This window comes from Meriones unguiculatus, chromosome 4 (assembly GCF_030254825.1).
Source record: "Meriones unguiculatus strain TT.TT164.6M chromosome 4, Bangor_MerUng_6.1, whole genome shotgun sequence".
Lineage (NCBI taxonomy): Eukaryota > Metazoa > Chordata > Mammalia > Rodentia > Muridae > Meriones > Meriones unguiculatus.
In genome coordinates, this window is record NC_083352.1 from 54400680 (window position 1) to 54414836 (window position 14157).

Consider the following 14157-nt stretch of genomic DNA (forward strand, 5'->3'; position numbering starts at 1 on the left):
GAGGAAAGAGAGAGGTGACTTGATCCCGGAGGGCCATAGGTAGCGGACGGCAGAGCCAGCATGTGCTCGGAGCTGCCAGGGGCTCTTCTAAGACACCACTGTGTTGTGTCGTCTACTTTTCTCTTGCCTCCTCTTTTCCTAGGTTTATAACATGGAGGGTGTACGTGTGGTTTACACACAGGACTTGGGTAAGATTATGTTTTTTAACTGAGAAATGGTAATTATACGCATCTACGAGTGGAATGTAATATCATAGTGTGCGGTATGCGCTGATCCAGTCTTTAGGGTCTCCCTTTAACTACTGACCGCAGAACAGTTTGTCAAGACAGTTTCTCTCAACAGACACACTGACCCTTGAGGCTGGCTGGTATCTTAAGCTCCGTGCTCTGCCTTCCCTTGCTTTCAGCTCTTCCGCGCACACACATATTTTGGAAGAAGGCTAGAAGCAGATTCAATTCCAGTTTCACATCTGCATTCTTTTGTTCTTTAATGGCTTATTCCACTAACAATTTCAAACACGCTAGAAAAGCGCATCGAAATTAACAGCAGGAAGCAGTTCAGTTCTGGCCAGTACTTAGGAGAACCAAAACCCTGTAAACACTGTCAACCTTCCCAGAGGAAGGGCAGAAGAGAGAACCCAACAAAAGATTCTGGATTTTGTTGAGTTCTCCAGCATCTGTTTATAAGCGGTCGGAAAACTGACAGTTGAAATTTGTTAATAGTCAAGGAAATATACAGAAAACAAGAAAAAAGGGCATGTTCTACTTCTGTTTTCAATCACACCAAACAGGAACACAAGCATTAGGATGTAAATCTTATGCCTGTATGTGTGTGTGAGTTCACACGTGAACATGCACGTGTGTGCACGTAGAGGCCGGAGGCCATTCAGCATTAGCTGTCTTCCTCACTCACTCTCCGCCTTGCTTTTTGAGAGAGTGTCTGTCACGAATCTGGAGCTCAGTGATTGGGTTGGAGTGGCTGGACAGGAAGCCCCAGAGCTCCGCTTATGTTTGCACTGCCAGTGGGATGCCGTCACAAACCCGCTTGTCACGTGGGTGCTGGGGGTCTGAATTCAGGACCTCATGCTTATGCGACAGGCGGTCTACTCTCTGAGCCATCACTGCATCCCCTTTTAATAACAGCCCTGAATCTGACTTTTCAGGAAGGTGGTCATTCGTTACTAAGACACTTTCTGAGGACAGACGGTGCAGCGCTGCTGTGTTCCTGCATGCTCTGATTATCTGGATAATTGATTTCCGTCTAGTTTTGATAGTGCACACAGACATTTTTTTTTAAAGAAATTGGTATTTGGATAGGAAAAAGTCTTATACAAACTTCCAAGTCTTCAAGTTTTGCTAAGACACCATCTTCTCTTACGTGAGGGCGAGCCAGGCCTAACTCTGATTCACAGAGAGGTGACGCAAGACAGGGCACATTCATCATTATTATGACACCTAAAATATCTGCTAACAACATCTTTTAAAGTAATGAAACACGAAACGATACAAATGGATTAGAATCTTAAAATGTGGCTTTCTTTGTGGATTATATAATGAATTTATCAATTTTAGTTCCCCTTTTTAAAATATATGACTTACATACTTCTGTGGGCTGACAGAAATTAACTTATTACACACTGAGCTCTTAAGGTACAAAATAATCTCCTGTTCATTTTTTGTGTTCCTGTTCCCAGCATAGTGCTGTATGTGATACTCAGTGAGAAGGAATCTATCTATAGTTTGAGTTGAGAGTGTGATGTCTGGCCGGTTATTAAATTCTAAGAAGACAACCGCCTTTCTGACCTTAAATCTATGGTCAATATAAGAAAAACCATTTTGATACAAATGAATTCTAAATTTATGCGTAAACACTGTCAGTGAGTATACTGATAGCTTAAATTCTAGACCAAGATTTTCACTGATGTATTTCTTAAAATATTTTATTTGTTTGTTTGTTTATTTAATCAGTTCTCTGTCTTCATGAAGAGGGCATCAGATCCCATTGCAGATGGTTGTGAGCCACCATGAGGTTGCTGGGAACTGAACTCAGGACCTCTGGAAGAGCAGTCTGTGCTCTAACCACTGAGCCATATCTCTAGCTCCTTCACTGATATTTTACATGCATTTCTTTTAAAATAGTTTATATGTACATGCTACCACTTAGTCTGTCTCTTGTTTCCCTTGTTTATTTTCTTGCATTTAACTCTACTGATATTATACAGTTTATTTTTTCAAGCTTTGTCCTCCTCCACTGCAACTCCATAACTCTAAAAGAGGTGATCACATTAGAGACCCTTGACAGTATTTGCATAAGGAATGTATGTATATACCAGGATCATTCCTATAGGAATTCTTGATGGAAGAAATACTTTGCAAAGCAATGAAATTTTGTATCATTGAGAGAGATGGATACAAGATGTGAAAAGTAGTACCATGGGTTAAAAAAAAGAAGTACAACTTCACCTTTTAATTCAGCAGCTCCTATGCCTAATCAAAGGCCTAAAACCCTAGACATAGAGCCCAGCCCTCCATGTGTTCTCACCTGAGGGTTGGCGGCCATGATTGTGTAATTCCCATCATCATCTAGGGTAGAGGCTGTGGTCTGGAGAGAGCAGGTCCCATCAAGGTCTCTCTGAATGGTGTAGTGGTCACTCTTTGGAGAGATCTGCTTCCCATCTTTAAACCAATAAATCTGTGGAAGAACACAAGGATAAAGCCTGTACATGTACCCTGACCGTTTAGACAGATACTAGTTAGTGCCCCGTCTGCAGAGGCCACTGTTGAAATGCCAAACCTGGCATCTTCTCAGGTGACTGAGCAGCAAATTCCATTTCACTTTAGTTTTTAAAAGTCGCGTGTGTAGGTACGTACGTGTACAGTTGCACACGTATGCACTTGTAGAAGCTAGAGAGGGCCATCAGGTCTCCTGGACCTACAGTTGTCTGTGAGCCACCTGATGTGGGTGCTGAGAACCAAACCCAGGTCCCCCAAAAGAACAGTCAGTGCTCCTAACTGCTGGGCCATCTCTCCAGCCTGTTTAATTTTGTTTAATAAATATGTGCATAAAATATATATATATATCTTTTTGCTCTTTGAAAGTGTCATTCACATTCTTATTATTTAGATGAAGCGATGTGTGCATATTAAATATATACAACTGTCAGTGATTAGCTCTATGCAGTGGCATTATATGCATTTTTCCTTTCTTTTATGTATTGGCAATTAAAATGTATTACTTGTAAGATAAAGGTGTAAAGCTTGCTTTATAGAACAAAAAAGACTCTAATCTTTTTCTGGTGACTTGTGATAAAAAACAAACAAACAAACAAACAAACAAAGAGTACCAGGGAGGGAGGCAGCACACACAAGTCAGTCTCAGCTGGAAGGCCACTGTTGTAATTCTAGATCAAGATGCATATGATCAATGTTTATAATAACAACTCTTCCCACTATATTAGAAAGAACACGGTGTAGCTGAAAGGCACAATTTTTAAATATATAGGGTGGACTGACAAAACTATATTTAAAATAATTAGGTAAAAATAAATCTTGATCAAATAAAAGAAAACATTTTTGAGACAAGGTCTCACTATGTAACTCTGGCTTGCCTGGAACTCACTCTGTAGACCCCGCCTTGATTTCACAGTGGTCCACCTGCCTCTGCTTCCTGAGGCTTAAAGGTGTGTGCCAATATACCCCCGGCTACAAATAAAAGATTTAATAGTTATCATATCTCTTTAATAAAAGCACCTCCTTCCCTCCCCTTTAACACAACCACCTGTGCACAGATGTGAGATGATTCGTGATTGCCTGTGAACTACACAGCTGGCAGATAGGCAGGTCATACCACGAGCCTAGAGCATTGCTCACTGAGATGCACCCACAGCTTCCAGACTCACCGTTAGCACCTCCTTTCAAAACCACATCATTTTCCTCTTGTAACCAAAAAAGAAAAAAAAATGGTGACTGATTCCTGACAGAAGCCTACTTTAGTCCCTTATGTTTAAAAATGACTTCTTTAAAGTAGATATATGTGAAATCTGAGCACACACACTGACATTCTAACCCAACTCTGTCAAGGTATTTGCATTTGAAAATTCCATTTAAAAGCTTTGTTTTAGGGCTGGTGAGCTGGCGCTTTTCATCTCTAGAACCCATGTGGTAAAAGAGAATGGACTCCCGTGAGTTGTCCTCTGAGCCCCAGACATGTGCTGTGCCAAGTGTGCCCCCCAAACATGGAAAACCTTTTTCTAAAGTTGCAAATATTACAGGGTAATGAGATGGTCACAATAGTAAAGGGGTGTATAACTAGGTGGCAGAACCAGCTGGAGGGGGGAAGGGGTGGGGAAGGCCGGTGAGAGGGGAATGAACAAGAGCAGACATAATGCATTTTTAGTGATTTGATTATTTCTGATGAAGCAAAGGTGCAATTGGAGGAATTCTTCCTCCTCCATTGCTTTTCTTTTTTGTTACAGCAATGTTTAAACAGTGATTTTTCATTATTTATTGATTGCTTACCTTTGGCTTTGGGTTCCCAGCTACTCGGCATGTGAAAGTCACGGGCATCCCCTCGAAGATCTTATAATGTTTCAGCTTCATCTCAAAGAAGGGTGCTGCTGCATTTTCCACGGGCACCTCTGCGTCGGGCACCTCATCCCCCGACTCGTCCACAGGCGAGCGCTCCAGCCTGTACTCTATCTCACTTATCAGCCTTTGCTCACAGCTGGAAACTCTGTACTCCTAGGCCAGACACAGAGGGACCATGTCAACATCTCCTGGGATAAGGCCCCCTTACTAACCAAACATGGGAAGGTGGGGCATTTTTACAGTGAACCATGATCTGGGCTCAACAGGAGCTTTCATAGGAAAGCAGAAAACATCTAGAATTGAGTTTGTGTGGTATTTAGAACCACCTTCAAGTCTATTCCCAAAAATAAAACAAAAACCATAAATAAATAAACAACCAAATACCCACAGAAGTGAAGGCTATCTATTCTGAACTCCTAGGAAAAAAAGCACACTGGTCTCTTCTATAGGGTAAAAAGTGATGTGGGTGGGTGCCCCTCAGAAGGCTACTGCTGTATGGGGCGAGCAGCTGCCATGGCACACAGAATTTCCTCAAGTGAACAAGGGGAAGATGGAACCATGTTTTCCTATTTTTAGTACTTTTTAAACACACAATACCCATTTTACCTAGGGGCTCCTTCCTAAGGCTAAAGCTATCAAGAGGAGCTCATCTCTTAAGCAAAAGCAAGACTGACAGTACAGCCACAACCTCGTTTGAAAACAAAAAAAACACCAATACTCTATTGTTACATGTCAGTATTTGGGGTGGAGCCTGCATTTTCCTGCCTGCAGACAAGCCAGCCCATCATCACATATTCCCTGGGTGATATTAAGCAGGAGACCTTTGCGTTGTTTTGATAGGCTCTTGCTGTGTAGCCGAGGCTGGCCTCAAGCTACACCATCCTGCTGCTTCAGCTTTCTGAATGCTGGGATTACAGGTGTGTGTTGCCACGCTGGCTTAAGAGACTGCTTTAATTATGCTTTTTTTCTTTAAAAAGTTACCAAACGAGAAAATGTTTATTGGGTTGAGGAAAGGAACAGAACAGTCTGAATAAAATTACAAAACCATATACCACAAACATTTTTGTTCCATTTATCACCCCACTCCCGGAAGGGAAGTTTGTTGTGTTTACTCACGCTAGAATTAAACTCAAGTGTGTAGATAAAGGATAAAAAAAGGGACATTCTGTAGCAAATAGGTTCATTTGATACTATATGATACCATCTGGTAGCAACATGAAAAGTTGCTACTAGCCACAGTATTTATAATTACCACATGGCAGTAAAGACAGACATACAGACACAAAAGGAAGCACAGAAGGTAGGTACAGTGGGAGACTGGACAGAGGAGAGGGGTAGAGCTTAACCTTTTGACCATCCAGAGGACCCCCTACAGAAGCCCGAGGAGCCCCAACATCCTGTAATGGCAGAAAACAAGAAGTGAGAACATAGCGAGATTTCTAGTTCCCTTTGAATGAATGTGTGTGGTGGCAATACTGAGCACAGTGAAGCTTCCAGACTGAAGGAAGCCTCCAAGACAGGAGAAGGAGGGAGACTTCCTTGGAATCAAAGGCTTGCTTTAAAGCTTTTTGGGCCTCTTTCGCTCATTCGGTTTTCATCGGAGACTACATCTACAAACTCTAACAGGGAGTGATAGAACTATAAAGCAGATTACACCAGACCCACAAATAACCTTTTTTAAGTAGCACTGGGGCATGAGATAGCCCCTTAGATCTGTCAGTTAGTGTTTTATGATCACCTATGTGAAAGAGGACAGAGGTCCCCCTTTCTAGTTTTAGCTGACATTTAAGAACATTTTATGGGACATTTATTAGCTTACTTCAGAGAGTGTGGATGAAAAGTGGTCTTTCCATATAAAACCATTTTGAGTTAAAGCACAGGACAGTTTGAAAAACACAAAGATACCAGAAAGAAAAGACATGCCGCTCAATACCAGATCAATATCAGTAATATCAATTAGTTATTGGGAGGCTCCAACAATCACTCAGCATTGAGCACCTCCTATGACGTCGATGGGACAGCAGTCTCCTTTTCTGCGACTTGCCTGCTACTTGCCACAAAGTTGATCGCAAGAATAGAGTCCATGAGGAGTGTGGGGAGAGTGGGCAGAGTGCTGATTATTTCTCAGGAAGCTCAGAGCAATGCGGTACCTGATTGGCTGCTGTTTCTTCTGGCTCCTGGATGTTGAAGACATTTGCGCTGTCAGCCCCGAGCAGGCGGCGAGCCATTCTTTCCTCATATGTTAGTCTCTGCACAAAATAAGTCACAGAAATACACAATGAGGGGCAATCACAACTATGCATTTGCTTATGGAAAAGGAATAAAAACATAAAATAGGTTTGGACATTTTTCTGTAACTAGTCTCTCTTGAGCTTCATAGCTCTAGCCTAAAGAGTCTGTTTTCTTTTCCCGGCTTCCTTTACTTTGTCTTTTCTCTCCTGTTCCTGCTCCATGTAGTCTAATCCAATGTTGGGAGATGAGATAAGGAATCCTGGCAGCTACTACTTGATAGGATACAGATCCAAGGGAATGATAAATTACAAGCCTGAGACCACAGAGGATAGCTGTGCTGTCCTTATCTTAGCAAAAAACCCAGAGGAAAAAGGACGTCTCATAACAGCAGAGGAAGGCTGTTCTTTTCAAAGGCTTTCACAGGCTTCAGAACATGCATGTCGGTTTCAGCCAGTGGCAGAAAGAGAGCTGCTCAATAGGGCAGCAAGTGGAGCACGGAGAGGAAAGGCAGGCGTCGCTGGCAGAAACAATCCTGTCAAGTCAGTTAGCACCACATGTGACACGCAGACTCCGCTCGATCAACATGAGCACATGGGAGTTTGAGGTCAGCTTCACCTCTAAGAACACTGTCTTGGCTGCGGTGGGGTGTAAGCAACCTGAGGCAAATAGAATCCACAAAGAAATGGCTGAAGTAAGGACAAGTCTGTGCCAAAGGCAGCATCGGCACCCTCATTCCCAGACGCACACTGCTTGCCCATGGGAGGAAAACCATGCTCTTGTGGCCGCCAGCGGATGGCTGGTACCATTCTGCCGGGCCATCCCTATGAGTGGCATGCCAGCAGCTCTGTTGTCTGCTGACATGATTCTTGTACGCGAGTCCCATGTGCCTTAGAAGTATGGGTCTGGGAGGAACTTTTAGAATCCACAAATACCTTTAGGGTCATTTTCAAACAAGGGATCGATTAGAGATCAGCACTAATTAGTAGGGAAGGCTCTAAAAAGGATGAAAGTGTAAACTTTATTTTGGACAAAACATCAAACTTCTAAATGTCAACACAAACACTATTTGACATTCTCTAATCAGATAAATATGTTGGATGAATTTGCAGTTTCCAGTAATTGCTAGTTCTCATCCCAGCTGAAAGTGGGAAGTGAAACAGTTCAAATGCCAGATAGCCCTAAGGTTGAAATTATTTCATTTGCTGAAGAAATGGCAGGGGACAAGAAGAGGATGTTTGAATGATTCGGTCCAGTGTGATTATGCAAAGTGGTTTTATCAAGCTTTCTGACATGAGGGAGTTTAATTTTCTAATGAGGTTTTAGATCCTTGCTCTCTTAAAAGTCTTCCTAATGTTCTGGTGGAGAATTTTAGTGGTAAACCTGCACCTGATAGGCAGCAACAGTGATGGACACCTACTCCTTCATAAGCTGCCCCTGCTCCCCTCAGAAGCCAGCCTCACTTCACAGTTTGGTTTCTATGCCACTGTGCTATGTGGAAATACAAGCCCTTGTCCACAGAAGTCAAAGTAAGTAACCGAATATTATGTAACGACATGAAAAACTCAAAAAAAGAAACTTCAGTTTTCTTGTCCTAAAAACTATCAAATGTGGGATTGATGAAGCTGATTATAAATGTTTACTTATTGCAAAACAGATAAATATGAATCATGTAACATAAATGAGTTATAAAATATAAACAAGCCAAATAAGTATGGATATCAATGATATGGTTGAATTGTAGCTTACAGAAGTTTTATTTTTAATCCAAGAGAACCCTCATCCATAAGAAATATTTAAATAAAAAAGTTTGTGCTGGAGGGAGTTGGAGAGATGCCCTCACCTGGCTAGGAAAAAAAATTCCCATAGGCATCTGTTTAATCTTCTGAAGGCTTTTGTTGACAGGACCAGGGAAAGCGTCCATGCTGTGTGCAATCACTGGCAGGTAGGGTTGGGAGCAGGAGTAGGGTTTGGGGGGGGGGGGAAACTTCCTTCTTGTGCAGAGCCTCAGGTCCCAGTGAAATGGCCTCTCAAAGTTCAGCAGAAGCTTAATCTTTCTTAAGAGCCCTTAATCATTAAAATTAGCACCTATTCCTCTGTTCTCCAACTTGCCAATTAAACAGGGCTCATCCACATTTTTTTTCAATGTTTCATGATTTAAAAAAATCCCAGAAAACTAAAGTGTTTTTTGTTCTGAAAAGGCATCTGAGATGGTTTTATTCAGAGGCTCCTTCAGCTGAAGGGCCAAGCTTACTTTTCTGGCATTTCATGATAAAGCCAGAAAAGACTCTCCTATGTTGGGGCTACCTGATTTGCTACCTCTCCCAGCCCTTTTTGAAAACTCTTAAGATGATAAGAAAAGAGTAAGCAAACTAACCAACACAGTTATGGAATATGGAGGTAGCGGATGAACCATCTCTTTCTCATCAGATTGATGGAGATAGCCGGTAACCCATAAGTAGTTTTGTTGTCAAGTATAGCAGTATTGCTTTAAAACGAGGGACAGGATGGTGCGGCAGGGATAGTGGTGAGGTGATAGGACAGTGTCTACTCAGTCAGAGAGGACAGGACTCAACCTTGGTAGTGACTTTACTAGTATAGGCTTCTCTAGACTTTCATTCCAGTTCACTGCTTCTGGGTACCAGCTATCCCAGACTGTCTTCCTGTTTCCTCTCAAGGAGCCACCTAACGTGGATGGAATCTCTGTGGACCATTTATAGCAGCATCATTAATCGTCTGCTGTGGTTTCAACTTTAGTTGCTGCCATTACTGCTTCCTTTTCTCTCCTACCCACTAAGAGGGATGCTGAGATAAAGAGATAATGAAAGAATCTGGTGGGCAAGGCTTATGAAAGTGAGCCTCAGTGAACCAGGGGGAGAGATCTGGGCAGCGGGGAGCTAGGGTCCTAAGTCTCAGCCCCTTTTCCATCAGTACCGGCTGGCCATTGTTCAGAAGGTCCTCCTTGAAGCGAAGTTTCCGTTCCAGGTCTTGAATGACAGCATCCTTTGTGCCTTGAATCTCCTCATCAGAGGCTATTCTAGCAGTCCGACTGGTCTTCTTTGGAAATCCCCTGCGCAACAAAACCAGAAGGTAATACAGTCAACTGCTAGATGAATATGCAAGTCCAAGACCACATTCAAGTTCAACAAAGAGAGGACAACGTAGCAAGATGCCGTCCATAGTTTATCTTTTAATGCACCTACGTTCTAGCATGTTCCAGCATATGAAGGGAACCATGAAAGGTGCTTTTGGGAGTTCAGAAAACACTAAAAGGAACCAGTTCTTGGAGAAGGTTCAGATACCCAAGAGGAAACATCTTTAGTGGCTAGGTAAATGTCCCAGACAGGGAAGGCCCGTGTTTTAATCCTAGGGAGTAGTAATATGAAGTAATAAAGTGATGTGGCTTGCTATCAGGCTTAACTAGCCTCAGCCTTGATCTTGGACAAGTTTCTTAAGGTTGCTTATTGAAAACATATAAAATATATAAAAATGAATGCAATGTGTGAATGTTAAAAAGGACAAATTTCTTTCATGACTTTTAAAATTCTCTGGTCCTTCAGTATTCAGTGACAAGAACTGCCTCATTGTAAGCAGTACAGGAGTAGCATCATTTGTCAGAAATATTTGGCCAAGATCTAGGGATGTAGCCGAGGTGGTAGAGTGCTTGCCTAGCATGCACAAAACCTTGGGTTCTATACTGAGCACAGGGATAAAACTGGCTGAGTAATGCCTGTCATCCCAGCACTCAGGAGGTGGAGGCAAAAGGGGCAGGAGTTCAGTCATTCTCGGCTACAGAGCAAGTTCAAACCCTTCCTGGACAGTACAGTACTCTGTCCAGAAAAAGTGAAAATCCTTCATGTGCCCTTTTAAAATCCCATATAACACAAGAATTATTCTACATAGAATTCTTAGTGTGCCTGCATTTTGAAGATGACCTATCACAGGAAAATAGGTATGGGGTTTTCCACTTCCTGTAGCATGTGAATGCTCAACAGTGTGCATTTGGTAGGGTTTCAGAAATTGGATTTTTATATTAAGGATTTTCTACTTAAATTACATTTGTTACATCCCCTCCTGTCTCCGCGAATCCTATTTGACTAGTGTATGCCTGCGTTATAAGATCTTTGGGGTGGTTTTACAGAAGGGTGCTATGGCAGGTTTGGATGTCTTACTATGGCTGGTAAGCCTTAAATATGAATTCTTACAGTAGGTAAGCAACACAGCAGGGCCATTCTTTCACAGGGCTGCAGCAATTCCTGTGCTGTGCACCAGAGGGCACCAATGCTGTGTGCTGGATAGGTGTGGAACATTGCTGCTGTCTAAGCAAATTGCTTCCTAGTTCTCTTTCTCTTCTGTCATCACCTCAGTGGGTAGAAATCAATGAGAGATGTAAAGGGAAAATGAATGGCCCATCCCTACCTACCCTATTCAACATGGTTGAAATTTGAGGTTTAAACAAACAAGCAAGCAATCAAGACACAGAAGAATGCATATCGTATTTCCAGGTATAACAAGGCTAAAGCTAAAGTCTGGTGCTAGGAGCAGCAGCTCTCTGAATGTATGGACCAAGGAGTCACCATGACCCCAAGGAGCGGACCTGCAACATCATTCTAAACCTGATTCAGTAGAGGCAGAAACTCTGGGCTGAAGCTCAGCAGTCTTTATTTAATAACTTCCCTGGGTGATTCTGATCCAAGAGAAGGATGGATAAACAAACTCAGCGAAACACACATGTGGGCAAACTATAAAAAGAAGAGAATTATCAACTCAGAAATTCAGAGTAGTGGTTAGCTCGGAGGACAGTTAGTGTACGAAGCTGGTGAAAGGTGACAATAAGGATTTCAAAGGTACAAGAAATGGATGTTCATATTTATTACCAATACACTATTAATACTTATAAATTATATACCTTATAATAGGCTATTGGTAAATAATAATAAAAAGCATACTGCACATGCGTCAGGGCATCACCACCTAACTTCATTATTTACTATGATAAGAAGTAATGGGCTTGCCAACTTCTGATTTCTTATTGTTCTGATAAGCCTTGCAGGGAGGGGGATAAACCTGAAGCATGCAAGCGGAAAATGTAAGGACCCTACCCTACACTCATCATGGCTCCTACCCTACACTAATCATGATGTCGGGTATCCTGGAGGCTGTGCATCTAGTCTTCCCAGCAGACATCCTCCTCCACGGTCCACGTGTCTCTGATTCCTTCTTGAATGTTCCTGATTCTGCTGGGTGTCTATCCTGAATTTTTAGAGAGGCCATCTCCTACCCCGATGCAGGAGCTTAGAGAGGCCTTGATGCTAGTTGGTGCTAGTTCTCAGCCAATCTGAGATGGGTTTTTTTTTCCCCCTTCTAAGTATTAGCTATTTTAGTAAAGGTAGGTGACATGCCTGGGCCACTGAGAGGTGAGTGATGGTGGTGGGATGAGGAGGTCGTGTGCCCCCATCTCCAAAAGAAGACATAAAGGGAGGAAGGGCCCTCTTCCTTCTCTTGTAGGAATACGCTGTCCCATCCTAGTCTTGTTTTGTAAGTCAGCAAATCCTGTGTATTTCATCTGCTTGTAACCGAGTCTTTTGCTATTTGCCTAGGAAATTATCCTATCAATTAAAACCCTTGTTTCCAGGTCCATCTAGTCCAGGCAAATTTGCCCCTGCACACTAGAGTTAAACATTAAAGAAACAAATAAATACTGTGGCAGCTTTAACTTTGGTTCTACTCACTGAGAAGTGATCTGGAGATTTAGGGAGAGGGGAAGAGGCAGAACACAGGGAGCAAACTTGTTTACGGAAATGAATTATGCATTAGTAATAATTAATAATTAAGCAAATGAATTATGATTTAGAATTCCGTTTTTAGTACCATGAAGTCACTAACAGAAACCCTCACAGTTTTCTAGGTTTCCTATACAGACTTTTTTCTGGTTATGTCATCACCTGAATATCTCCTTGTAAAGATGTACCTAAGTCTATCCCAGTGATAATATACCTTGTTTGTATCCTTCATGCATCCATCATACTGATTACTTGTATTCTGAAATGGTCTCATTCCCACCATGGCTGCTTTTGTTCACCACAGAGCACACCCAGATGTTTCTGTATTGAGTGAATATATGTGTTTCTACCTTCACTTCTCTCTTTTTCTCCTTTCCCTCCTTGGTCAAGAACATGTGTGCCATACCCTCTGAAATCAGATGACGCGTGAAAAGCTAAGCTCAGGACAAATAAATATTGCACAATTTTGGAAGAGAACTTTGTGCTGCTTTTGCCACAGCGTGAGAAACAGAACAGCTAGCTTCTGAGGTAACCTGGAAGACAAAACCGAGGACAGCTAAAGTCTTGTACATGAATCGTACACGCATGTGATTTCCCGCTGTTACTCAGCCTAAGCAGCATAGCCAAGTTGCACAACTGTGGATGAGCAGCCTCTGATGACAGAAGGAATCTGTGTTGCAGGCCAGCTACACTGAGAGCCGCGTTCTCGGCACAAATAAGAAACAAAGGCAAAAGAAGGTGAATGTCAAGAACAGAGCGGACCATTTAAATGAGAGAGGCCGAGAGCTGGTGTCTATAGACAGTTTCATTGTCTCAGGCAGGGAGCACCTGTTGTTACTAGAGTGGAAAGCATTTCCCGGTACACTTGACTCTTTTTGAGGTACTTAGGATAGCTGCTCTGGAATATTTCACTGAGAAGTCATTGTCCTAAGGTGGTCTCTGCCGCTCAACTATCTATCGTGTCAATAGTATAAGACTACCCTTGGCCCAAATAAAAACCCTTCCCATTCTACATTATTTTTAACAAGTCAAATGTAGAAAGCCAACAAGATTATCAGTATTATGCAGCAGGGAATAACATCTTATGCCAGATATCTAAGTACTTAGGGGGCAAAGGCGGGAGGATCACCAATTACAGGCCAGCCTAGGCCATATATCCAGACCCTGTCTCAATCGACAACCAAACAAGCAAGATAAGCAGTACTGGAAGGAAATGCACATGATTTCTCTTTTGCTCCTAGTTTTAAGATGTTGTTCTTCACTAACAGAATTGAAAGAACTCACATAGTATCAGTTTGGAACAATCACTACTCTAACAAGAGTCAATCAGCTGGAAGAGCAGTTTAATCAGCTAATTCCACAAACAACTACTAAGCATTTGGCAAGGCAGAGTGGTAGGTTAACCCACTAATGCAAATTCTTTTAGTTCTAGGGAAAAAAACCAACCAATCAAATAAACAAAGAAAAAAAAATACAGTTGGTTTATAAGCTCTCATTCCTGGGTGACATCATGAAAATCTACACACTAGATATTTCATGTATAAAAATGAGGAAAAACA

General features: G+C 42.1%; 1 protein-coding gene across 6 annotated transcripts in view; it reads right to left on the bottom strand.

Moving 5' to 3' along the window:
* Palld (palladin, cytoskeletal associated protein) overlaps window positions 1-14157 on the bottom strand; it is a 407054-nt gene that overhangs the window by 20038 nt on the left and 372859 nt on the right. For 4 of the 6 annotated variants that reach the window (XM_060381838.1, XM_060381835.1, XM_060381836.1 and 1 more), the window contains 5 exons: window positions 9750-9885; window positions 6737-6835; window positions 5933-5983; window positions 4518-4739; window positions 2542-2691 (listed from right to left, as the gene is read on the bottom strand). In XM_060381838.1, coding sequence (XP_060237821.1) covers window positions 2542-2691; window positions 4518-4739; window positions 5933-5983; window positions 6737-6835; window positions 9750-9885 — 658 coding nt within the window. The remainder of the gene's footprint in view (window positions 1-2541; window positions 2692-4517; window positions 4740-5932; window positions 5984-6736; window positions 6836-9749; window positions 9886-14157) is intronic. The other 2 variants (XM_060381839.1, XM_021660561.2) reach the window with 1 other exon arrangement.